Genomic DNA, 26,993 nt, shown 5'->3' on the forward strand with positions numbered 1-26,993 from the left:
GACCTGCGACCAGGAAAAGCTTGCGGGGCAGACGGCATACTAAGCGAGATGATTAAACACACAGACGATAAAATGAAACTGGCTATCCTAAAGCTCTTCAACTTGGTTCTGAGTGTTGGTTACTTCCTGATATCTGGAACAAAGGACTCATAATGCCCATATACAAAAGTGGGGACAAAGTCGACCCAAACAACTATCGAGGCATCTGTGTAACAGTAACCTGGGGAAGGTATTCTGTAGCATCATAAACAAAAGACTTATAAACTTCCTTGAGGAGCACAATGTCTTGAGTAAAAGCCAAATTGGATTCCTGCCAAACTATAGAACATCAGATCATATCTTCACCCTACAGACCCTAATTGACAAACACGCTCATCAAAACAAAAGCAAAATCTACGCATGCTTTATAGATTTCCAGAAGGCTTTCGACTCCATCTGGCATGACGGTTTATTCCTGAAACTTATCGAAAGCGGGATAGGGGGAAAAACATATGATGTAATTAAATCAATGTATACAAACAACAAATGTGCAGTTAAAATTGGAGACAAACAAACAAAATACTTCCACAGGGGCGGGGGGTGACGCAGGGCTTGCCAATCTCACCGACACTCTTTAATATTTACATAAATGAACTGGCAAAACTTCTTGAACAATCTACAGCACCCGGCCTCACCCTATATGAATCCAAAGTTAAATTCCTCCTCTATGCAGATGACCTGGTTCTGCTGTCACCAACTAAGGAGGGTCTACAGCAGAACCTGGATCTGCTGGAGTCGTACTGCCAGACTTGGGCCCTGACAATAAATCCCCAAAAAACCAAAGTCCTTGTGTTCCAGCAAAGATCCAGACATCAGGGACCCAAAATAAATTTCATACCAGGAACAGCCAAAATTGAACAAACCACTAACTACACATACTTGGGCTTAAAAATCAGCTCTATGGGAAATTTCAAACTGGCTGTGATTGAACTGAAAGAGAAAGCAAGAAGGGCTTTCTATGCCATTAAAAAATCAATCCAAATAGAAATCCCAATTAGCATTTGGCTCAAAATTTTCAAATCAGCAATTGAACCAATTGCACTCTATGGCAGTGAGGTGTGGGGACCGCTAACACAACAAGAATTTGCAAAATGGGACAAACACCCAATTGAGATCCTACATGCAGAATTCTGTAAAGGTATCCTCCGGACTCAAAGGAAAACCGTAAACAATGCATGCAGGGCAGAACTAGGCCAATATCCATTAATAATCACTATCCAAAAAAGAGCCACCAAATTTTGGAAACACCTAGAAATGAGCAACCCCCAATGCTATCATTACGAAGCCCTGAAATGCCAAGAGAGGACCATAAAGAAGAATACCCTCAGTCAACTAGTCCTGGGACTCAGTGAAGTAACTACTAACACTACTAACAATAACCAGCCCCAGGACAGTGACAGCGTAATACAAAGAATTCGACCCAACACAATCGTCGCTAAGCAAAAGGAAAAATATCTGTCATACTGGGCAGAAACAACAAAAACCCAAAGCAAACTCAATTGCTACTTGGCCCTAAACAGACAATACAACATAGCTGATTACCTGACCATGGTAAAAGATAGCAAACTGAGAAAAACCTTGACAATGTACAGACTTAGTGAACATAGCCTGGCGATCGAAAAAGGCAGACACAGGCAGATCCGGCTACCAAGAGAGGACAGGATATGCTCTCACTGCAGTCAGGGAGTGGTGGAGACAGAGATGCACTTCCTCACAGCTTGTAGAAAATATCAGGGCATAAGGGAGAATTTCTACCCAAAATTCACAAAAATATGCCCGGAATTCAGAAATTTGAACGACGACCAAAAACTCCCATACCTACTAGGGGAAGAGAGAAATTGCGTAACACTAGCGGCACACTATGTTACAGCTTGCCATAAACAGAGGGACAACCACTAAATATAAGAAAAGAGTATATATAAATTATATGAAAATGTATTTATACACTCAGGGATATATCTGTTTATACACTGTATGGATAGATCTGTATTTTTGTGAACAAACATGAATGTTTTCCGATGCTTTGGCAACATAAGATGTAACTTGTCATGCCAATAAAGCGATTTGAATTGAATTGAATTGAATTGAATTGAGTGACAGTGTGAGGGAGCTGGATTAACATCAATAGAGATACAGTCAGTAACACAGGGCGCTGGGGGAGAGGGGTTACTGAGTGACAGTGTGAGGGAGCTGGATTAACATCAGTAGAGATACAGTCAGTGACACAGGACACTGGGGGAGAGGGGTTACTGAGTGACAGTGTGAGTGAGCTGGATTAACATCAGTAGAGATACAGTCAGCAACACAGGACGCTGGGGGGAGAGGGATTACTGAGTGACAGTGTGAGGGAGCTGGATTAACATCAGTAGCGATACAGTCAGTAACACAGGGCGCTGGGGAGAGGGGTTACTGAGTGACAGTGTGAAGGAGCTGGATTAACATCAGTAGAGACACAGTCAGCGACACAGGACGCTGGGGGAGAGAGGGCTACTGAGTGACAGTGTGAGGGAGCTGGATTAACATCAGTAGAGATACAGTCAGCGACACAGGACGCTGGGGGAGAGGGGTTACTGAGTGACAGTGTGAGGGAGCTGGATTAACATCAGTAGAGATACAGTCAGCGACACAGGACGCTGGGGGAGAGGGGTTACTGAGTGACAGTGTGAGGGAGCTGGATTAACATCAGTAGAGATACAGTCAGTAACACAGGGCGCTGGGGGAGAGGGTTACTGAGTGACAGTGTGAGGGAGCTGGATTAACATCAGTAGAGATACAGTCAGCGACACAGGGCGCTGGGTGAGTGGGGTTACTGAGTGACAGTGTGAGGGAGCTGGATTAACATCAGTAGAGATACAGTCAGTAACACAGGGCGCTGGGGGAGAGGGTTACTGAGTGACAGTGTGAGGGAGCTGGATTAACATCAGTAGAGATACAGTCAGCGACACAGGATGCTGGGGGAGAGGCGTTACTGAGTGACAGTGTGAGGGAGCTGGATTAACATCAGTAGAGATACAGTCAGTAACACAGGACACTGGGGGAGAGGGGTTACTGAGTGACAGTGTGAGTGAGCTGGATTAACATCAGTAGAGATACAGTCAGTAACACAGGGCGCTGGGGGAGAGGGTTACTGAGTGACAGTGTGAGGGAGCTGGATTAACATCAGTAGAGATACAGTCAGCGACACAGGACGTTGGGGGAGAGGGGTTACTGAGTGACAGTGTGAGGGAGCTGGATTAACATCAGTAGAGATACAGTCAGCGACACAGGGCGCTGGGGGAGAGGGGTTACTGAGTGACAGTGTGAGGGAGCTGGATTAACATCAGTAGAGATACAGTCAGTAACACAGGGCGCTGGAGGAGAGGGGTTACTGAGTGACAGTGTGAGGGATACAGTCAGTTCCATTTCTCCACTACCCTTTGTGTGAAGAAGTGCTTCCTGATTTCAGTCCTGAACCCCTCCCCATATTGAAAATAGAACAGGAACAGAAAGAGATCAGACTGCGTTCCCTCAGTTGGCAGAACATGCAACTTCCCACTTTTGTGGCATTGGTTTACAGTTGCATAAAATACTTTAGGGGATAAAGAGAATCCAGAATAAGACTTTCAGATAGGCCTATATTCCCTAGAATTTAGAAGAATGAGCGGTGATCTCATTGAAACATTTAAAATTCTTACAGGGCTTGACAGGGTAGATGCAGGGAGGATGTTTCCCCTGGCTGGGGAGTTTAGAACCAGGGGTCACAGTCTCAGAATAAGGGGTCGGCCATTTAGGACTGAGATGAGGAGAAATGTCTTCACTCAGAGGGCGGTGAATCTTTGGAATTCTCTCCCCCAGAGGGCTGTGGAGGCTCAGTCGTTGAGTATATTCAAGACAGAGATCGCTAGATTTTGGGATATAAGGGAACCAAGGGATATGGGGATAGTGCAGGAAAGTGGAGTTGAGGTAGAAGATCAGCCATGATCTTATTGAATGGTGGAGCAGGCTCGAGGGGCCTTATGGCCCACTCCTGCTCCTAATTCTTATGTTGTTAAGCGAGGAAACCAGTGCAAGAGGGCCTAGGTTCAAGGTTGTGAGGGGCAAGGTTATGACAAACAGCAGGCAGTATTTCTTTACCCAGAGAGCGAGAGATCAACAACTGGAAGTGTGGCGAGGAAGGCTGAGTGAGGCCAGGACACTGGATTCATTTCAGAAACAGTTGGATTTGGATGCTGTAATGGGGATTCGGTCGGGCTGGGATTCTGGGTCGATGGGATCCAATGGGCTGAAGGGCCTTCTTCATCCAAAACCCATCTTGTGAACGCCATGCCACCTCCTTTCTATTTCAGGTGACCTAACATACCTGGGAGTCAAGTGTTTCTATGACAACCAACGACTGGTCGCCTCAGTGGACGTGATGTTTCTCTGCTGTCTTCCATCTCACTTAATCACTGTTTCCTCCCAGATCCGGGGCTGCGTCTCGGAGTCCTGCATCGTGTACAGTCTGGTAACCACAGTGTCTGTGCCCAGGTCAGTCCCGCGCTCACAGGGTACCGGAGATTCATAAATACTCCAACACAAAAACAAAATACTGCGGATGCTGGAAATATGAAATAAAAACAGGAAATGCTGGGGATACTCAGCAGGTCAGGCAGCATCTGTGGAGAGAGAAACAGAGTTAACGTTTCAGGCTGATGACCCTTCGTCAGAACTGGAAAAAGTTAGAGATGTAACAGATTTTAAGCAAGTACAGAGGCAGGGAAATGGGATGGGGAGGAAAGAACAAAAGGTGAGGTCTGTGATAGGATGGAAGGCAGGAGAGATTAAATGAGAAATGGTATGATAGTACAAAGCAAAAGGAGATGGTAATGGGACAAGTAAAGAAACAAGATAAGTCTAGAATGAGTTCTAAATGGGAATGGCAGAATCATCAACAGCTGCCATGTGAAAATATAGGGGCCGAGGTTATGATCTGAAATTGTTGAACGCGATGTTGAGTCCAGAAGGCTGTAAAGTGCCTAATCGAAGGATGAGGTGCTGTGCATCGAGCTTACGTTGAGCTTCGTTGGAACAGTGTAAGAGGCCGAGGACAGAGATCAGAGTGGGAGTGGAGCGGAGAATTAAAGTGACAGGTGACCGGAAGCTCGGGGTCACCCTTACGGACTGAACGGAGGTGTTCCACAAACCGGTCACCCAATCTGCGTTTGGTCTCCCCAATGTAGAGGAGACCGCATCGTGAGCAGTATACTAAATCGCAAGAAGTACAAGTAAATCGCTGCTTCACCTGGTAGGAGTGTTTGGGGCCCTGGACAGTGGGAAGAGAGGAGGTAAAAGGGCATGTGTTGCATCTCCTGCGCTTGCACGGGAAGGTGCTGTGGGAAGGGGAAGGGGTGTTGGGGGTGATTCAGGAGTGGACCAGGGTGTCGCAGAAGGAACGGGCCCTTTGGAATGCTGAAAGTGGAGGGGAGTGGAAGATGTGTTTTGTGGTGGGATCACGCTGGAGGTGGTGGAAGTGGCGGAGGATGATCCGTGGAGTGTGAAGCCTGGTGGGGTGAAAGGTGAGGACAAGGGGAACCCTATCGTGTTTCTGGGAGGGAGGGGAAGGGGTGAGAGCAGAAGTGCGGGGAATGGAACAGACACGGTCAAGGGCCATGTCAACCACAGTCGAGGGCAATCCTCGGTTGAGGAAAACGGAAGACTATCAGAAGCACTAGTATGGAAGGTGGCATTGTTAGAACAGATGCGACGGAGAAACTGAGAGAATGGAATATAGGCCTTACAGGAAACAGGGTGAGAGGAAGTGTAGTCCAGGTAGTTGTGGGTGTCAGTGGGCTTATTAGTGGATGTTTGTCGAGCCGGCCATTTACTGCCCCTTGAGAAGGTGGTTGTAGATCGTCTCCTTGAACCGCTGCCGTCCGTGTGGTGAAGGTGCTTCCACAGTGCTGTTAGGGAGGAAATTTAGACCCAGCGACGATGAAAGAACAGTCAGTATATGTCCAAATCGGGATGGTGTGTGGAGGGGTTCTTGGAGGTGATGGTCAGCCCCATGATGTCATGATACAGGCTATTCCCTCCTGAGGCCGGGCGCTTTGGAGATGCTCCAGAGCAACCTGAAGTGATTCTGTGCAATATTTGTTATCTTCATTTGGCAAGGGCCTGGCCTTCGCCCAGCACATTCTCATTGACTGAGATTGGGAAATCAGCAAGTGCAAGGCTAGTGAGCATGAGCAGACACACTATCGCTGGTGGAGCCAGTGCAAAGCCGTTCCAATGTCAACAGTTTACATTCATACAGCACCTTTCACATAGCCGAACGCCCATGGCCAAGTCACTTCATGGTTCAGTGCCTGACCCCAGCAGGAATAGGACTGGAACTAGAGGAGGCGGCTGAAGCTGCAGGTGTTAACGAGGCTGTTGAAGGTGGGGCTGAAGTTTAAGGAAAGAGTTCCAGAGTGCGGGGGTGAGCTCGGTGTCCCACCTGTGGTAGAATGGAGGGCGGGCGGACCTCTCCGTAGGCCAGGGTTGGGAGAGCAGAGAGTGTAGGAGTTAAAGGAGGTTGGGGCGGTTTGGTGCAGCAAGGCCATGGAGGGTTTGGGAGGAGAATTTTGATGTCAATGCGCTGAGGAATGTGGAACTACTGGAGATTGGTTAGGTGAGGGGAACTACGTGGGATAGGATACGGGCCCCAGAGTTTTGCAAGAGGACGTCATGAATAGCACGTTTAGGGAGTTAGACACACTGCAGGTAGAGGTTGGCCAGGCAGAAAGGGAAGGGGTGACCAACAGGCAGAGTACTAGGCGCAGGCAGCTTGTGCAGGAGTCCCCTGTGGCCATCCCCCTCTCAAACAGATACACCACTTTGAGTACTGTTGTGGGGGATGGCTTATCAGAGGAAGGCAGCAGCAGCCAACTTCCTGGCACCAGGGGTGGCTCTGCTGCACAGGACGGGAGGAAAAAGAGGGGTAGAGCTATAGTAATAGGGGATTCTATTGTAAGGGGAATAGATAGGCGTTTCTGCGGCCACAAACGAGACTCCAGGATGGTGTGTTGCCTCCCTGGTGCAAGGGTCAAGGATGTCTCAGAGCGGCTGCAGAACATTTTGGAAGGGGAGGGTGAACAGCCAGTTGTCGTGGTGCATATAGGTACCAACGATATAGGTAAAAAAACGGGATGAGGTCCTAAAAGCTGAATATAGGGAGTTAGGAGGTAAATTAAAAAATAGGACCTCAAAGGTAGTAATCTCAGGATTGCTACCAGTGCCACATGCTAGTCAGTGTAGAAATAGAAGGATATTTCAGATGAATACGTGGCTAGAGGAATGGTGCAACGGGGAGGGATTCAAGTTCCTGGGACATTGGAACCGGTTCTGGGGGAGGTGGAACCAGTTCAAACCGGATGGTTTGCACCTGGGCAGGACTGGAACTGATGTCCTAGGGGGAGTGTTTGCTAGTGCTCTGGGGGAGGGTTTAAACTAAGATGGCAGGGGGTTGGGAACCTGAGCAGGGGGACAGAGGAAAGGGAAACAAGGATAAAAGCAAAAGAAAGGAAGGAGAAAAACAAAAGTGGCAGTCAGAGAAATCAACAGTTTAAATCAAACATGGCCACAGTAAATAATAATTCTAATAGGTCTAAGAGCGTTAAAAAAATAAGCCTGAAGGCTTTGTATCTCAATGCGAGGAGCATTCGTAATAAGGTGGATGAATTGGCTGCGCAAATAGAGGTAAACGAATATGATTTGGTTGGGATTACGGAAACGTGGCTCCAGGGTGACCAAGGCTGGGAACTCAACATCCAGGGGTATTCAATATTCAGGAAAGACAGGCAAAAAGGAAAGGGAGGTGGGGTAGCATTACTGGTTAAAGAAGGAATTAAAACAATTGTAAGGAAGGATATTAGCTCTGATGATGTGGAATCTGTATGGGTAGAATTGAGAAATACCAAGGGGCAGAAAACGTTAGTGGGAGTGGTATATAGACCTCCAAACAGTAATATGGAGGTTGGGGATGGCATTAAAAGGGAAATTAAAGAAGTGTGCAATAAGGGCACAGCTGTCATCATGGGTGACTTTAATCTACATATAGATTGGGCTAACCAAATTAGTAACAATACGATGGAGGAGGAATTCCTGGAGTGTTTACGGGATGGTTTCCTGGACCAATATGTCGAGGAACCAACCAGCGATCAGGCCATCTTAGACTGGGTATTATGCAACGAGAAAGGATTAATTAGCAATCTTGTTGTACGAGGCCCCTTGGGTCGGAGCGATCATAATGTGATCGAATTCTTCATTAAGATGGAGAATGAAGTAGTTGACTCAGAGACTAGGGTCCTAAATTTAAATAAAGGAAACGACGCTGGTCTGAGGCGCGAGTTGGGTAGGATTGATTGGGGAATGTCACTCAAAGGGTTGACAGTGGATAGGCAATGGCAAACATTCAAAGACCGCATGGATGAACTACAGAATTTGTTCATCCCAGTTTGGCATAAAAATAAAACAAAAAAGGTGACTCAACCGTGGCTAATAGGGATAGCATAAGATCCAAGGAGAGGACATATAAATTGGCCAGAAAAAGCAGTAATCCTGAGGATTGAGAGCAGTTTACGATTCAACAAAGGAGGACAAAGGGATTAATTAAGAAGGGGAAAATAGAGTATGAGAGTAAGCTTGCAGGGAACATAAAAACTGACGGTAAAAGCTTTTATAGATATGTGAAGAGAAAAAGATTGGTGAAGTCAAGCGTAGGTCCCTTGCAGTCAGAATCAGGGGGATTTATAATGGGGAACAAAGAAATGGCAGACCAACTAAATACATATTTTGGTTCTGTCTTCACAAAGGAGGACGCAAATAACCTCCCAGAGATGCCGGGGAACATAGGGTCTGATGAAAGGGAGGAACTGAAAGAAATCAGTATTTGTAGGGAAATGGTATTAGGGAAATTGATGGGATTGAAAGCCGATAAATCCCCAGGGCCTGATAATCTACATCCTAGGGTACTTAAGGAAGTGGCCCTAGAAATAGTAGATGCATTGCTGATCATCTTCCAACATTCGATGGAATCTGGAACAGTACCCATGGATTGGAGGGTAGCTAATGTTACCCCACTATTCAAAAAAGGTGGTAGAGAGAAAACGGGGAATTACAGACCAGTAAGCCTGACATTGGTAGTGGGGAAAATGCTAGAGTCCATTATAAAAGATGTAATAGCAGAGCACTTGGAAAACAGTGACAGGATTGGACAAAGTCAACATGAATTCACAAAAGGTAAATCGTGCTTGACTTATCTACTGGAATTTTTTGAGGATGTAACTGGTAAAATAGATAAGGGAGAACCAGTGGATGTGGTGTATCTGGACTTTCAGAAGGCCTTCGATAAGGTCCCGCATAAGAGATTAGCGTGTAAAGTTAAGGCACGTGGGATTGGGGGCAAGGTATTGACTTGGATAGAGAACTGGTTGGCAGACAGAAAGCAAATAGTTGGAATAAACGGGTCTTTTTCCGAGTGGCAGGCAGTGACTAGTGGGGTACCGCAGGGATCGGTCCTTGGACCCCAGCTATTCACAATATATATTAATGATCTAGACGAGGGAACTAGATGTAATATCTCCAAATTTGCAGACGACACAAAGCTGGGTGGGCGTGTGTGCTGTGAGGAGGATGTCGAGAAACTCCAGGATGATTTGGACATGTTGGGTGATTGGGCAGAAACATGGCAGATGCAATATAACGTGGATAAATGTGAGGTTATCCACTTTGGTGGCAAAAACAGGAAGGCAGATTATTATCTAAATGGCAATAGATTGGGAGAAGGGGAAGTGCAACGAGACATGGGTGTCCTTGTGCACCAGTCGCTGAATGTAAGCATGCAGGTGCAGCAGGCGGTTAAAAAGGCAAATGGTATGTTGGCCTTCGTAGCGAGAGGGTTTGAGTACAGGAACAAGGATGTCTTGCTGCAGTTGTACAGGGCCTTGGTGAGACCACACCTTGAGTATTGTGTGCAGTTTTGGTCACCTTATCTGAGGAAGGATGTTCTTGCCATGGAAGGAGTTCAGCGAAGATTCACCAGACTGATACCTGGGATGGCAGGAATGACGTATGAGGAGAGATTGGGTCGATTGGGCGTGTACTCGCTGGAGTTTAGAAGAATGAGAGGGGATCTCATTGAAAATTATAAAATTCTGACAGGACTGGACAGACTAGATGCAGGAAGGATGTTCCCGATGGTCAGGGAGTCCAGAACCAGGGGACACAGTCTAAAGATAAAGGGTAGGCCATTTAGGACAGAAATGAGGAGGAATTTCTTCACCCAGAGAGTGGTGAACCTGTGGAACTCTCTACCACAGAAGGCGGTGGAGGCCAATTCATTAAATATATTCAAGAAGGAGTTGGATATATTTCTTAAGGCTAAAGGGATCAAGGGATATGGGGAGAAGGCAGGGACAGGGTACTGAGTTTGGATGATCAGCCATGATCGCATTGACTGGCGGAGCAGGCTTGAGGGGCTGAATGGCCTACTCCTGCTCCTATCTTCTATGTTTCTATGTTGGAGGTTATGGAACATGGAGTTTGGGAGGCCAGTGAGGACAGAGCTGGGAAAATTGAGTCTGAAGACGACACTCGTCAAGCAAGGCTGTGTCATCGCACCAACGCTCTTCTCGATCTTCCTTGTTGCAATGCTCCATCTCACCCTCAGTAAGCTCCCCACTGGAGTGGAGCTAATTTACAGAACAAACGGGAAACTGTTCAACTTCCGTCGCCTCCAGTCCAGATCCAAGGTCGTCCCATCCTCTGTCGTCGAATGACAGTATGCAGACGATGCTTGCATCTGCGCTCACTCGGAGGTCGAACTCCAAACCATTGTAAATACCTTCACCGAAGCGTTTGAGAGCATGGGCCTTACACTAAACATCCGTAAGACAAAGGTCCTCTACCAACCTGCCCCCGCTACACAGTGCTGCCCCCCGATTATCAAAATCCACGACAAGGCCTTGGACAATGTGGACCACTTTCCATACCTCGGGAGCCTACTGTCAACAAGGGCAGACGTCGACGACGAAGTCCAACACCACCTTCAGTGTGCCAGTGCAGCCTTCGGTCGCCTGAGGAAGAGAGTGTTTGAAGACCAGGACCTCAAACCCGGCACTAAGCTCATGGTCTACAGGGCAGCAGTGATACCTGCCCTGCTGTATGCCTCAGAGACATGGACCATGTACAGCAGGCACCTCAAAGCACTGGAGAGGTACCACCAACGTTGCCTCCGCAAGATCCTGCAAATCCATTGGCAGGATAGGCGCACCAAAGTCAGTGTTCTTGCTCAGGCCAACATCCCCAGTGTTAAGTATGTGTATTGTATTGAACAATTAACACAAAGACTTAAACGTATAACTCAAACAGGCCTTTACTGGTTGGAGGTAGGGACTGCACGTAGGTCTTTACTTCATGCCCACAGGCAGGAACTGAGGGGAGATCAGTACCCACAGTACTATTTATACCCCTATGGCCAGGAGTGGTACTGCGTATCACTACGCCCTACAAGTAGTGCAGTCCTGTCCATAGGTTCAAGTAGCACACATATTACATACACAACACCCAGCATCGAAGCTCTGACCACGCTCAATCAGTGCCGATGGACGGGTCACATTGTCCGCATGCCCGATACGAGACTCCCAAAACAAGCGCTCTATTTGGAGCTCCGGCACGGCAAGAGAGCCCCAGGTGGGCAGAGGAAACGCTTCAAGGACACCCTCAAAACCTCTTTGAAAAAGTGTAACATCCCCACTGACACCTGGGAATCCCTGGCCCAAGACCACACAAAGTGGAGGAGAAGCATCCAGGAAGGCGCCGAACACCTCGAGTCTCTTCGCCGGGAGCAAGCGGAAGCCAAGCGCAAACAGTGGAAGGAGCGCACGTCAACCCAAGCACTCCACCCACCCGCCCCTTCAACCACCGTCTGCCCCACCTGTGACAGAGACTGTGGGTCCGGCATTGGACTCATCAGTCACCTGCGAACTCATTTTTAAAGTGGAAGCAAGTCATCCTCGGTTCCGAGGGACTGCCTAAGAAGTAAGAAGAAGAGAGGATAAATGAGGGTTTCCAGCTGAGATTAGATAACTCAGCACAGACCAGGGATCGGACATGGGATCTTACTGGTCTCTCTGGCTCAGCTATTCATAGAATCGTAGAATCTTACAGCACAAGAGGAGGTCATTCGGCCCATCGTGCCTGTGCCGGCTCTTTGAAAGAGCTCTCCAATTAGTCCAATTAGGCTGGATAGCACTTTGTTGGCTGGCGCAGACTCGATGGACTGAAATGGCCTCCTTCCGTGCTGTAACTTTCTATGATTCCTCTAGTAAGTCTCTCCTTCGTGTAGGATTTGGTGCTTACTTAAAGATGGAGATTGTTATTGGTCTTTTTTTTTTCTCAGACTCAAGCACCTCCTGGCGCACAGCACAATAGTGAGGCCGCGGTATTTCTACTCCGGAGTTCCATGGGTTAAACTGTGGGAGAGCCACAAAAATGACGTTGGAGCCCTGCTGGTTCAGGAGGTTATCGAAGCGACATCGCCATTTAAAGCGGGTTGTAAGTAATGCGGAAGCACCATTGGTTTTCCTCAGTGCTCTGCACAGACGGAGGTGGGGTGAAAGGTTCCAACCCCAAAGCGCTGTGTTTCCCCGACGTACCGCGTGCCTCAGGGGCTGTGCTGTTAGAGAACTGCAGACCAGGAGCTGGCAGGTTTCAACGGGCAAAGAGGGGGGGGGGAAAGAAATCAAAGTGCCACATAGTTTAGCCTCAGGAACAGCACAGGCAGAGATCCTGGGTACAGCAACAACAACTTGCATTTATATAGTAGCATTAACGCAGTAAAAACGTTCCAAGGCGCTTCACAGGAGCCTTATCAGCCAAATATTGACACCGAGCCACATAAGGAGATATTAGGATAGATAACCAAAAGCTTGATCAAAGAGGTAGGTTTTAAGGAGCATCTTAAAGGAGGAGAGAGGTAGCGAGGCAGAGAGGTTTAGGGAGGGAATTCCAGAGCTTAGGGCCACGGCGACAGAAGGCACGGCCGCCAATGGTGGAGCAATTAAAATCGAGGATGCGCATGAGACCAGAATTGGAGGAGCGCAGATATCTCAGAGGGTTGTAGGCAATGTTCCCCCTAATTTTAAATTTGGGTGCGCGGTCCCTTTAACGGTCTGCACGGTCAATTCAAAGTTTCGTGCATACATGAAATTTAACATCATAAAAGCCGGTCCCGGGCTGCGCAGCCATTCAACTTAGAGGGAACGTTGGTTGTGGGGCTGGAGGAGGTTACAGGGATGGGGAGGGGTGAGGCCATGGAGGGATTTGAACACAGGGATGAGAATTTTAAAATCGAGGCGGTGCCAATGAAGGTCAGCAAGCACAGGAGTGATGGGTGAATGGGACTTGGCGGGAGTTGGGATCCGGGCAGGAGGGCTTTGCATGAGGTTAAGTTTATGTAGGGTTGTCTGCCCAACCTTAGCAGAGGCACTGTACATTGCAGACAGAGAACAGTTGACACAGTTACCCACACATCCTCCCTGTTTTAAAAGAAACACTCAATATAAGTTTTATCATCATCCCTGGCTGACCCCTTGCTCCCAAATCCCAGACTGACCCCTTGCTCCCAAATCCCAGACTGACCACTTGCTCCCAAATCCCAGACTGACCCCTTACTCCCAAATCCCAGACTGACCCCTTGCTCCCAAATCCCAGATTGACCCCTTGCTCCCAAATCCCAGACTGACCCCTTGCTACCAAATCCCAGGCTGACCCCTTGCTCCCAAATCCCAGACTGACCCCTTGCTCCCAAATCCCAGACTGACCCTTGCTCCCAAATCCCAGGCTGACCCCTTGCTCCCAAATCCCAGGCTGACCACTTGCTCCCAAATCCCAGGCTGACCCCTTGCTCCCAAATCCCAGACTGACCACTTGCTCCCAAATCCCAGACTGACCCCTTGCTTCCAAATCCCAGGCTGACCTCTTGCTCCCAAATCCCAGACTGACCTCTTACTCCCAAATCCCAGACTGACCCCTTGCTCCCAAATCCCAGACTGACCCTTGCTCCCAAATCCCAGACTGACCCTTGCTCCCAAATCCCAGATTGACCCCTTGCTCCCAAATCCCAGACTGACCCTTTGCTGCCAAATCCCGGACTGACCCCTTTCTGCCAAATCCCAGACTGACCCCTTGCTCCCAAATCCCAGACTGACCCCTTGCTCCCAAATCCCAGACAGACCCCTTGCTCCCAAATCCCAGACTGTGACCCCCTTGCTATCAAATCCCAGGACATGCACTTTTATCTTCTCTAGGAGTTCACCAATTAACTAACTCAGTATCGTACTCAGCCGTACAAACCAGCAGGTACTGGGTCTGATTAGTGGTTTGTGCTGAGCTCAGCCAGGGCAGTGGTTGAACATTAAAATTAGCCCCAGCAGCCCTGGGTTACGGAGGGTGCAAATCAGCCAGGGTTCTTGCTTTTCTTTGTTATCCAGTGATCTCAAACGTGTGGACCGCATTGGGTTTGGCTGTGATGTCAAATAGCTTGTTGTCACTGTCTAGGCTCACGTATGGAGAATGGCCACGTAGGTCAGGTACAGCATGAGTTAGACTGCGGGAGAGGGCCACGTAGGTCAGGTACAGCATGAGTTAGACTGTGGGAGAGGGCCACGTAGGTCAGGTACAGCATGAGTTAGACTGTGGGAGAGGGCCACGTAGGTGAGGTACAGCATGAGTTAGACTGTGGGAGAGGGCCATGTAGGTCAGGTACAGCATGAGTTAGACTGTGGGAGAGGGCCACGTAGGTCAGGTACAGCATGAGTTAGACTGTGGGAGAGGGCCACGTAGGTCAGGTACAGCATGAGTTAGACTGCGGGAGAGGGCCACGTAGGTCAGGTACAGCATGAGCTAGACTGTGGGAGAGGGCCACGTAGGTCAGGTACAGCATGAGTTAGACTGCGGGAGAGGGCCACGTAGGTCAGGTACAGCATGAGTTAGACTGTGGGAGAGGGCCATGTAGGTCAGGTACAGCATGAGTTAGACTGCGGGAGAGGGACACGTAGGTCAGGTACAGCATGAGTTAGACTGTGGGAGAGGGCCACGTAGGTCAGGTACAGCATGAGTTAGACTGTGGGAGAGGGCCACGTAGGTCAGGTACAGCATGAGTTAGACTGTGGGAGAGGGCCACGTAGGTCAGGTACAGCATGAGTTAGACTGTGGGAGAGGGCCACGTAGGTCAGGTACAGCATGAGTTAGACTGCGGGAGAGGGACACGTAGGTCAGGTACAGCATGAGTTAGACTGTGGGAGAGGGCCACGTAGGTCAGGTACAGCATGAGTTAGACTGTGGGAGAGGGCCACGTAGGTCAGGTACAGCATGAGTTAGACTGTGGGAGAGGGCCACGTAGGTCAGGCACAGCATGAGTTAGACTGTGGGAGAGGGCCACGTAGGTCAGGTACAGCATGAGTTAGACTGTGGGAGAGGGCCACGTAGGTCAGGTACAGCATGAGTTAGACTGTGGGAGAGGGCCACGTAGGTCAGGTACAGCATGAGTTAGACTGTGGGAGAGGGCCACGTAGGTCAGGTACAGCATGAGTTAAACTGCGGGAGAGGGCCACGTAGGTCAGGTACAGCATGAGTTAGACTGTGGGAGAGGGCCACGTAGGTCAGGTACAGCATGAGTTAGACTGCGGGAGAATGGCCACGTAGGTGAGGTACAGCATGAGTTAGATTGTGGGAGAGGGCCACGTAGGTCAGGTACAGCACAAGTTAGACTGTGGGAGAATGGCCACGTAGGTGAGGTACAGCATGAGTTAGACTGTGGGAGAGGGCCACGTAGGTGAGGTACAGCATGAGTTAGATTGTGGGAGAGGGCCACGTAGGTCAGGTACAGCATGAGTTAGATTGTGGGAGAGGGCCACGTAGGTCAGGTACAGCATGAGTTAGACTGTGGGAGAGGGCCACGTAGGTCAGGTACAGCATGAGTTAGATTGTGGGAGAGGGCCACGTAGGTCAGGTACAGCATGAGTTAGACTGCGGGAGAATGGCCACGTAGGTCAGGTACAGCATGAGTTAGATTGTGGGAGAGGGCCACGTAGGTCAGGTACAGCATGAGTTAGACTGTGGGAGAATGGCCACGTAGGTGAGGTACAGCATGAGTTAGACTGTGGGAGAGGGCCACGTAGGTCAGGTACAGCATGAGTTAGATTGTGGGAGAGGGCCACGTAGGTCAGGTACAGCATGAGTTAGACTGTGGGAGAATGGCCACGTAGGTCAGGTACAGCGTGAGTTAGACTGTGGGAGAGGGTCACGTAGGTCAGGTACAGCATGAGTTAGACTGCGGGAGAGGGCCACGTAGGTCAGGTACAGCATGAGTTAGACTGTGGGAGAATGGCCACGTAGGTCAGGTACAGCATGAGTTAGACTGTGGGAGAATGGCCACGTAGGTCAAGTACAGCATGAGTTAGACTGCGGGAGAGGGCCACGTAGGTCAGGTACAGCATGAGTTAGACTGTGGGAGAATGGCCACGTAGGTCAGGTACAGCATGAGTTAGACTGTGGGAGAATGGCCACGTAGGTCAAGTACAGCATGAGTTAGACTGCGGGAGAGGGCCACGTAGGTCAGGTACAGCATGAGTTAGACTGTGGGAGAGGGCCACGTAGGTCAGGTACAGCATGAGTTAGACTGTGGGAGAGGGCCACGTAGGTCAGGTACAGCACAAGTTAGACTGCGGGAGAGGGCCACGTAGGTCAGGTACAGCATGAGTTAGACTGTGGGAGAATGGCCACGTAGGTTAGGTACAGCATGAGCTAGACTGTGGGAGAGGGCCACGTAGGTCAGGTACAGCATGAGTTAGACTGTGGGAGAATGGCCACGTAGGTGAGGTACAGCATGAGTTAGACTGTGGGAGAGGGCCACGTAGGTCAGGTACAGCATGAGTTAGACTGCGGGAGAGGGCCACGTAGGTCAGGTACAGCATGAGTTAGACTGCGGGAGAGGGCCACGTAGGTCAGGTACAGCATGAGTTAGACTGCGGGAGAGGGCCACGTAGGTCAGGTACAGCATGAGTTAGACTGTGGGAGAGGGCCACGTAGGTCAGGTACAGCATGAGTTAGATTGTGGGAGAGGGCCACGTAGGTGAGGTACAGCATGAGTTAGACTGCGGGAGAGGGCCACGTAGGTCAGGTACAGCATGAGTTAGACTGCGGGAGAGGGCCACGTAGGTCAGGTACAGCATGAGTTAGACTGTGGGAGAGGAGAAAAGGGAGAGGATTCACAGGGAGATGAATCCTTAAGATTGTTACCTACTATAAAAGCCTCACATGTGGAACTGCTTTCTGAATATTTGAGTAAACCACCTTGTTTGATTTTTTTCTCATCTCAGTTGTTGAGTTTGTTCTGAATTTACCTCTGATCCTTGCAGATAATTTGTGTATAAACCCTAAGTGGTTTGAAGAAGTTATATATTCTATCCTGAATATCTGCTACTTACTGAAAGTGCCCCATAAAATCTCACTGAACGTGCTCAATGATGTATTACTCAGTCTCACACAAGGCGTGGAAGCATTGGGAGACCTAACTTTGTTTGTGTGCGAAAGCTTTGTCAATGCATCCTGTGCAAAATCACTGTCACTTAACAGGTATGTTGTATCTTAAAAATTGATCAATTGGCAAAATGGAATGTCTGTAATTGCATGTGATGTTATGGTAGCATAGTGATTATGTTACTGGACTAGTAATCCAGAGGCCTGGACTAATAATCATTAGTCGTGACGTGAATTCACGGCAGTTTGTGAATTTGAATTCAGTTAATTAAATAAATCTGGAATAAAAAGCTAGTATCAGTAATGGTGACCATGAAACTATCGGATTGTCGTAAAAACCCATCTGGTTCACTGATGTCCTTTAGGGAAGGAAATCTGCCGCCCTTACCCGGTCTGGCCCATGTGTGACTCCAGATTCACAGCAATGTGGTTGACTCTTAACTGCCCTCTGAAATGGCCTAGCAAGCCACTCAGTTGTATTAAACCACTACGACAAAGCATAATAAGAATAAAACCGGACGGATCACTCGGCATTGACCTAGGCACCGGATTCGGACATGACAAAGGCACACCCAGCCCAGTCGAACCTGCATAGTTCTTCTCGCTATCACCTGGGGACATGTTCCAAAACTGGGAGAGCTGTCCCACAGACTAGTCAAGCAACAGCCTGACATAATCATACTTACAGAATCATACCTATCAGCCAACGACCCAGATCTCTCCATCACTATCCCTGGGTATCTCCTGTCCCACCAGCAGGACACAACATTGACTCCGGACCCCATGAAGTCTCCTGACATCAGGTCAAACATGGGCAAGGAAACCCCCTGCTGATTACCACCTACCCCTTTCCCTCAGTAATCCTCCATGTTGAACACCACTTGGAAGAAGTACTGAGGGTAGCAAGGGCACAGAATGTAGTCTAGGTGGGGGACTTCAGTGTTCATCACCAAGAGTGGCTCGGTAGTACCACTACTGACCGAGTTCTGAAGGACGTAGCTACCAGACTGGGCCTGTGACAGGTGGTGAGAGAACCAGCACGAGGGAAAAACCTACTTGACCTCGTCCTCACCAATCTACCTGTCGCAGATGCATCTGTCCATGACAGTTTTGGTTGGAGTGGCCACCGCACAGTCATTGTGGAGACGAAGTCCCCTCTTCATACTGAGGACACCCTCCATCATGTTGTGTGGCACTACCACCGTGCTAAATGGGATAGATTCAGAACAGATCTAGCAGCTCAAAACTGGCCATCCATGAGGCACTGTGGGCCATCAACAGCAGCAGAATTGTATACCACCACAATCTGTAACCTCATGGCCTGGCATATCCCTCACTCTACCATTACCATTAAGCCTGTGGAGTGACCAGTGGTTAGGATCTGGAATGCACTGCCTGAAAGGGTGATGGAGGCAGACTCCATCGTGGCTTTCAAAAGGGAATTGGATAAGTACCTGAAGGAAAATAAATTGAAGGACTACGGGGAAAGGGCGGGGGAGTGGGACTAGCTGAAGTGCTCTTGCAGAGAGCCGGCACGGGCTTGATGGGCCGAATGGCCTCTTTCTGTGCTGTAATGATTCTATGAGTGTAGAAGAGCATGCCAGGAGCAGCACCAGACGTACCTGAAAATGAGGTACCAACCTGGTGCAGCTAGAACACAGGACAACATGCATGCTAAACAGTGGAAGCAGCATGCTATAGATAGAGTTAAGTAGTCGTGAATGGTAGTGGATAATTAAACAACTACCGGGAGGAGGAGGCTCCATGAACATCCCCGTCCTCAACGAGGGTGCTGCCCAGCATGTGAGTGCAAAAGACAAGGCTGAAGCATTTGCAACCATCTTCAGCCAGAAGTTCCGAATGGATGAACCATTTCAGCCTCCTCCCAAGGTCCCTACCATCACAGATGCCAGTCTTCAGCCAATTCAATTCACTCCATGTGGTATCAAGAAACGGCTAAGCACACTGGATACAGCAAAGGCTGTGAGCCTCAATAACATCCCAGCTGTCGTGCTGAAGGCTTGCGCTCCAGAACTATCTACGCCTCTAGCTAAGCTGTTCCAGTACAGCTACAACACTGGCATCTACCCAACAAAGTGGAAAACTGCCCAGGTATGTCCTATCCACAAAAAGCAGGACAAATTCAATCAGCCAATTACCGCCCCATCAGTCTACTCTCAATCTTCAGCAAAGTGATGGAAGTTGTCATCAACAGTGCTATCAAGCGGCACTTACTCACCAATAACCTACTCATCGATGCTCAGTTTGGGTTCCGCCAGGACCACTCGGCTCCAGACCTCATTACTCATTACAGCCTTGGTCCAAACATGGACAAAAGAGCTGAATTTCAGAAGTGAGATGAGATTGACTGCCCTTGACATCAAGGCAGCATTTGACTGAGTGTGACACCAAGGAGCCCTAGTAAAACTGAAGTCAATGGGAATCGGGGGGGGAAACTCTCCACTGGCTGGCATCATACCTAGCACAAAGGAAGATGGTTGTGGTTATTGGAGGCCAATCATCCCAGCCCCAAGACATTGCTGCAGTAGTTCCTCAGGGCAGTGTCCTAGGCCCAACCATCTTCAGCTGCTTCATCAATGAGATTCCCTCCATCATAAGGTCAGAAGTGGGGATGTTGGCTGATTGCAGTGTTCAGTTCCATTCGCAATTCCTCAGATAATGAAGCAGTCCATGCCCGCATGCAACGAGACTTGGACAACATTCAGGCTTGGGCTGATAAGTGGCAGTAACATTCAAGCCACACAAGTGCCAGGCAATGACCATCTCCAACAAGAGAAAGTCTAACCACCTCCCCATGACATTCAACGGCATTACCATCGTCGATTCCCCCACCAGCAATATCCTGGGGGGTCACCATTGACCATAAGCTTAACTGGACCAGCCACATAAATACTGCGGCTACAAGAGCAGATCAGAGGCTGGGTATTCTGTGGTGGTGACTCACCTCCTGACTCCCCAAAGCCTTTCCACCACCAGGAGCATGGGAACACCACCACCTGCAAGTTCCCCTCCAAGTCACAAACCATCCTGACTTGGAAATATATCACCGATCCTTCATCGTCGCTGGATCAAAATCCTGGGACTTCCTCCCTAACAGCACTGTGGGAGCACACGGACTGCAGCGGTTCAAGAAGGCGGCTCACCGCCACCTTCTCACTGACGATTAGAGCTGGGCAATAAATGCTGGCTTTGCAGATGACACCCACATCCCGTGAATGAATAAATGTTTTAAAAAATTATTTACAGCACATAAACTGTATCTAGCTTCCCCTTAAATGCATCTATGTTATTGGCCTCAATCACTCCCTGTGGTAGCGAGTTCCACATTCTAACCACTCTCTGGGAAAAGAAGTTTCTCCTCAATTTCTATTGGATTTATTAGTGACTATCTTATATTGATGGCCCCTAGTTTTGAACTCCCCCATAAGTGGAAACACCTTCTCGACGTCATCCTATCGCACCCTTCATAATTTTAAAGACCTCGATCAGCCTTCTCCTTCCTAGGGAAAAGAGCCCAGCCTGTTCAACCTGTCCTGATAAGTATAACCTCCCAGTCCTGCTATCATCCTTGTAAATCTTGTTTTTTGCACCTTCTCCAGTGCCTCTATATCCTACTTGTCATATGGAGAGCAGAACTGTGCACAGTGCTCCATGTACTGTAATAATGCAAAGCAGAGTCGCACTGTTTAGAAATAGAATACCAGGACCTGGATGATGGCAGCAAGTCTGTCAGCATCTGTAAAGAGAAAAGGGTGTTGCACCCTTCACTGGATGGTCGGCAAAAGGCAGCTTAGGGCAAATCGTAGTTAGGTTTTCAGGACTCAAGGGGGGAACAGATAAAGAAAGAAAGAACGAACTTGCATTTATGTAGCACCTTTCACGACCCCAGGACACCCCAAAGAGCTTTACAGCCAATGAAGTATTTTTGAAGTGCAGTCACTGTTGTAATGTAAGAAACGCGGCAGCCAATTTATGCACAGCAAGCTCCCACAAACAGCAATGTGATAATGATCAGATAATCTGTTTTAGTGATGTTGGTTGAGGGATAAATATTGGCCGCAGGACACCGGGGAGAATTCCCCTGCTCTTCTTCAAAATAGTGCAATGGGATCTTTTACATCCACCTGAGAGAGCAGACGGGGCCTCAATTTAACATCCCTAGATTTTTGTGCTCAAGTGTCTGGAGCGGGTCTATGAACCCACAACCTGCTGACCTCAGAGGCAAGAGTGCTAACCACTGAGCCACAGCTGACACTATAAACTGAACTCCAATAAATTATAACACGCACTGTAACCAGGGACCACAGACTCGAGCTCAGGAGAGGGACGGTGAACAGACAGGAGCGTAGAAACAACAGTCGAGACTGTTCGGCCCATCTAGCCTGGTAGCCAAGGCTAGTTTGGATTTAGAGGGGTAGGTTTTGACTTTGTCCGAGAGCGTCAAACGGGTGATAGGGAGAGATGTAAAACGGACTGTTGACTCGCTATCACCCGCTTTACACCGTGGTGCAAAGGTCACGATCTACTCCACTGGGTGCTGAATGTGTGCCCAGGGTGTCAAGTCATTCTAGGCAGACAGTGTTTGCAAGTTCAAAAGAGAGCTGATGGTTCTTCAGTGAAAGGAGGGTGAGAAGTGTAGGAGAGTGGGGTTTATTTGAACTTTTAGGATTGGCTTTTTCAGGACCCGCACATAATTCTCTCCCTCAGCTGTTATAGAAGGTTAACTCTTATAACATGCCCAAGTGTCATCAATAGAAGTTAACAAAGTGCCCCCTTTTTAAAGGAGCACCAACTATAAACTGTAAATAAGTAAAACAAAAGGAAACTTATTGAAGCAAAATGTTGTTGCTGGCGTCGATCATGCACTCCAGTCCCTCCGGTGCCCAGTGGTTGAGAAAGGTTAGAGACAGCAGAAAGAACAAGAGCTGTTCCAATGATTGAGGCATCAGCTCCCATGCTGGGCCAGCTGGTTCAGACTGTGAGTAGCTCACCGCCAAGGCTCCCGCGTTCACTCCCTGACCGGTGCCATTTGGCTATTCTCAGTCAGGGGATTAGGCTACATTTGCCCTGTGCCTCCCAGGGATTGGGTTTGGGGGAAATCTCAGCCAGAGCGCCTGCTTCCAATCATTGCCTAGTTACTCCTGCTGGAATTGCCTAACTTTGAACATCAGGATCACCTATGATGTGGTCGGATAGCCAACAACTCCATGGGCTCACACGGGGCTAGAAACCTATGTAGTGAAATAGAGGAAAGTGAAAGGCAGACAGAAATAAATGGTAAAAGGGTGAGGAACAAAAAACAAAGGGCCAAACTAATTCATAAAAAATGTGAGCATAAAAAAAGCCTGAGGGTTTTATACCTTAATGCGAGAAGCATCAGGAACAAGGTAGATGAATTAGCTGTGGAAATAGAGGTTAATAATTATGATCTAATTGGGATTACGGAAACATGGTTGCAGGGTGAGCAGGGCTGGGAGCTTAACATACAGGGGTATTCAGTATTTAGGAAGGATCGACAAAAAAGAAAGGGAGGAGGGGTAGCATTGCTAGTAAAAGAGGGGATAAATGCAATTGAAAGGAAGGATATTAACTCAGTTAATACAGAATCTATATGGGTGGAGCTAAGAAATAGCGAGGGGCGAAAAACATTAATAGGAGTGGTATATAGGCCTCCAAATAGTAAAATAGAGGTTAGGGAGGGCATCACGAGGGAAATTAGAGAAGCGTGCAATAAGAGCACAGCTGTCATCATAGGTGACTTTAACTTACATATAGATTGGACTAGCCTAATCAGTAAAAATAATGAGGAGGAGGAATTCCTTGAGTGTTTAAGGGATGGTTATCTGGATCAATATGTCGAGGAACCAACTCGGGAACAGGCTATATTGGACTGGGTACTGTGCAATGAGAAGGGACTAATCAGTAATCTTGTTGTACGGGGACCCTTGGGTCAGAGCGATCATAACATGATCGATTTCTCACTCGAAATGGAGAGCGAAGAAATTGACTCAGAGACTAAGGTCCTGAATTTAAACAAGGGGAATTATGATGCCATGAGACGGGAACTGAGTAGGTCTGATTGGACAACGTTCCTGAGAGGACTGGAGGTAGATAAACAATGGCAAACATTTAAAGATAGAATGACAAAATTGCAAAAATTGTGTATACCAATCTGGCATAAAAGGAAATCTAAAAAGGTGACTCAACCGTGGATAACAGGGGAAATTAGAGACAGCATAAAATCCAAAGATAGGGCGTATAAAATAGCCAAAAAAAGCGCCAGAGCGGAAGATTGGGAACAGTTTAAGATAGAGCAAAGGAGGGCAAAGGGCATGATCAAGAGGGGCAAAATAGCTTACGAAAACAAGCTGGCGGAAAATATAAAAACTAACTCCAAAAGCTTTTATAAATATATCAAAAGGAAAAGACTGGTGAAAACCAAAGTTGGTCCATTGCAGTCAGATACGGGGGAATATATAATGGGAAATAAGGAAATGGCAGATCAACTAAATGCATACTTTGGGTCAGTCTTTACGAAGGAAGACACAAAAAACCTCCCTGGGATATCGGGAAAAATAGGGACATTGGCAAAGGAGGAACTGACGCAAATCAATATCTCTAAGGATATGGTGTTAAGGAAGCTAAAGGGATTGAAGGTGGACAAATCCCCAGGGCCTGATAACATGCATCCTAGGGTACTGAAGGAGGTGGCCCTAGAGATAGCGGATGCACTAAGGATGATTTTTCAGAATTCATTAGACTCGGGAACAGTGCCGATGGATTGGAGGGTAGCTAACGTTACCCCACTATTCAAAAAGGGGGGTAGGGAAAAAGCAGGTAATTACAGACCTGTAAGCCTTACATCAGTTGTGGGCAAAATGCTGGAGTCCATCATTAAGGATGAAATAGCGGAGCACTTAGCAAATGGGGACAGGATAGGACAGAGTCAACATGGATTTACAAAGGGTAAATCGTGCTTGACTAATCTATTGGAATTTTTTGAGGGAGTAACTGGTAGAATAGATGGGGGAGAGCCAGTAGATGTGGTGTACCTGGACTTCCAAAAGGCCTTCAATAAGGTCCCACATAAAAGATTAGCATGGAAAATTGAGGCTCATGGGATAAAGGGGAAAGTTTTGGCGTGGATAGGGAACTGGCTGTCAGATAGAAAACAGAGAGTTGGAATAAACGGCTCATTTTCTGAATGGCAGGCAGTAACAAGTGGGGTACCACAGGGATCTGTCCTGGGCCCCCAGCTGTTCACAATTTACATTAATGACCTGGATCAGGGAGTCGGATGCAGCATTTCCAAATTTGCAGACGACACTAAACTAGGAGGTGGGGTGGGCTCAGAGGAAGAGACCAGGAAGCTCCAGAGCGATTTGGACAGACTGGGCGATTGGGCGGATAAATGGCAGATGCACTATAATGTGGACAAGTGCGAAGTTATCCACCTTGGGTGCAGGAACGGGAGGGCAAATTATTATTTAAATGGCAATAGATTGGGAGAGGGGGAAGTACAGAGAGACCTGGGTGTTCTTGTACACCAGTCACTGAAGGCGAGCATGCAGGTGCAACAGGCGGTCAAGAAGGCAAACGGTATGCTGGCCTTCATAGCAAAAGGGTTAGAATACAGGAACAGGGATACCTTGCTGCAGCTGTACAGGGCACTGGTGAGACCACACCTCGAGTACTGTGTACAGTTTTGGTCGCCTCATCTGAGGAAGGATGTTCTTGCCATGGAGGGGGTGCAGCGGCGATTCACCAGGCTGATACCAGGAATGGCGGGAATGACCTATGAGGAGAGACTATGTAGTTTAGGGATGTACACACTGGAGTTTAGAAGATTGAGAGGGGACCTCATAGAAGTGTATAAAATTCTGACAGGTCTAGACAGACTGGATGCAGAAGGAATGTTTCCCTTGGCGGGTGAGAACAGAACTAGAGGACATAATTTAAGGATAAGGGCTAAACCATTTAGGACAGAGATGAGGGGGAATTTCTTCACTCAGAGAGTGGTGAACCTGTGGAACTCATTGCCACAGAGGGCAGTGTACGCCAGCTCATTAAATATATTTAAGAGGGAATTAGATATATTTCTACGGGCAAAAGGGGTTAAGGGTTACGGAGAGAAGGCGGGGACGGGATACTGAATTAAAGGATCAGCCATGATCTCATTAAATGGCGGAGCAGGCACGAAGGGCCGAATGGCCTACTCCTGCTCCTATCTTCTATGTATCTATGTATCTATGTAAGAACATAAGAATTAAGAATAGGAGTAGGCCATTCGGCCCCTCGAGCCTGCTCTGCCATTCAATAAGATCATGGCTGATCTTCGACCTCAACTCCACTTTCCCGCCCAATCTCCATACCTGTCGATCTCAGCCTTGAATATATTCGACTCGGCATCCACAGCCCTCTGGGGTAGAGAATTCCAAAATTCACAACCCTCTGAGTGAAGAAATTCCTCCTCATCTCAGTCTTAAATGTCCGACCCTTTATCCTGAGACTATGCCCCCTAGTTCTAGACACTCCAGCCAGGGGGAAACAACCTCTCAGCATCTACCCTGTCAATCCCCCTCAGAATCTTGTATGTTTCAATGAGATCACCTCTCATTCTTCTAAACTCCAGAGAGTATCGGCCCATTCTACTCAATCTCTCCTCATAGGACAGCCCTCTCATCCCAGGAAACATGAGGAGTGGACAATATACTTTTTTTTAAATTTGTTTATGGGATGTGGGCGTCGCTGGCAAGGCCAGCATTTATTGCCCATCCCTAATTGCCCTTGAGAAGGTGGTGGTGAGCCGCCTTCTTGAACCGCTGCAGTCCGTGTGGTGAAGGTACTCCCACAGTGCTGTTAGGGAGGGAGTTCCAGGATTTTGACCCAGCGACGATGAAGGATCGGCGATATATTTCTATGTCAGGATGGTGTGTGACTTTGAGGTGGTGGTGTTCCCTGCTGCCCTTGTCCTTCTAGGTGGTAGAGGTCGCGGGTTTGGGAGGTGCTGCCGAAGAAGCCTTGGCGCGTTGCTGCACTGCATCTTGTAGATGGTACACACTGCAGCCACGGTACGCCGGTGGTGGAGGGACTGAATGTTTAAGGTGGTCGATGGGGTGTCAATCAAGCTGGCTGCTTTGTCCTGGATGATGTCGAGCTTCTCGAGTGTTGTTGGAGCTGCACTCATCCAGGCAAGTGGAGAGTATTCCATCACACTCCTGCTTGTGCCTTATAGATGGTGGAAAGGGAACCATAACACAAGCAGCTCCTCCAGGAGAGATGGGGAAAAGCAAAGAGGGAGTGTAGAGCACCTTGTTCATTTCCTGTTTGTGTTTTCAATGATTTCTAATTGCTGCTGCTAAAGTCACGTGTTTTTTAAAAATATCTCTTCGCAG

The 26,993-nt window shown here is 48.2% G+C and overlaps 1 protein-coding gene across 1 annotated transcript in view; it reads left to right on the top strand.

The window, feature by feature from the left end:
• noxred1 (NADP-dependent oxidoreductase domain containing 1) overlaps window positions 1-26,993 on the top strand; it is a 99,367-nt gene that overhangs the window by 67,751 nt on the left and 4,623 nt on the right. The window contains exons 3-5 of the mRNA XM_086002558.1: window positions 4,365-4,545; window positions 12,437-12,591; window positions 17,457-17,673. Of these exons, the coding sequence (XP_085858684.1) occupies window positions 4,365-4,545; window positions 12,437-12,591; window positions 17,457-17,673 (553 nt within the window). The remainder of the gene's footprint in view (window positions 1-4,364; window positions 4,546-12,436; window positions 12,592-17,456; window positions 17,674-26,993) is intronic.

Source organism: Somniosus microcephalus, chromosome 12 (genome assembly GCF_052327205.1).
Source record: "Somniosus microcephalus isolate GS21.2 chromosome 12, FLI_Smic_1.0, whole genome shotgun sequence".
Classification (NCBI taxonomy): domain Eukaryota; kingdom Metazoa; phylum Chordata; class Chondrichthyes; order Squaliformes; family Somniosidae; genus Somniosus; species Somniosus microcephalus.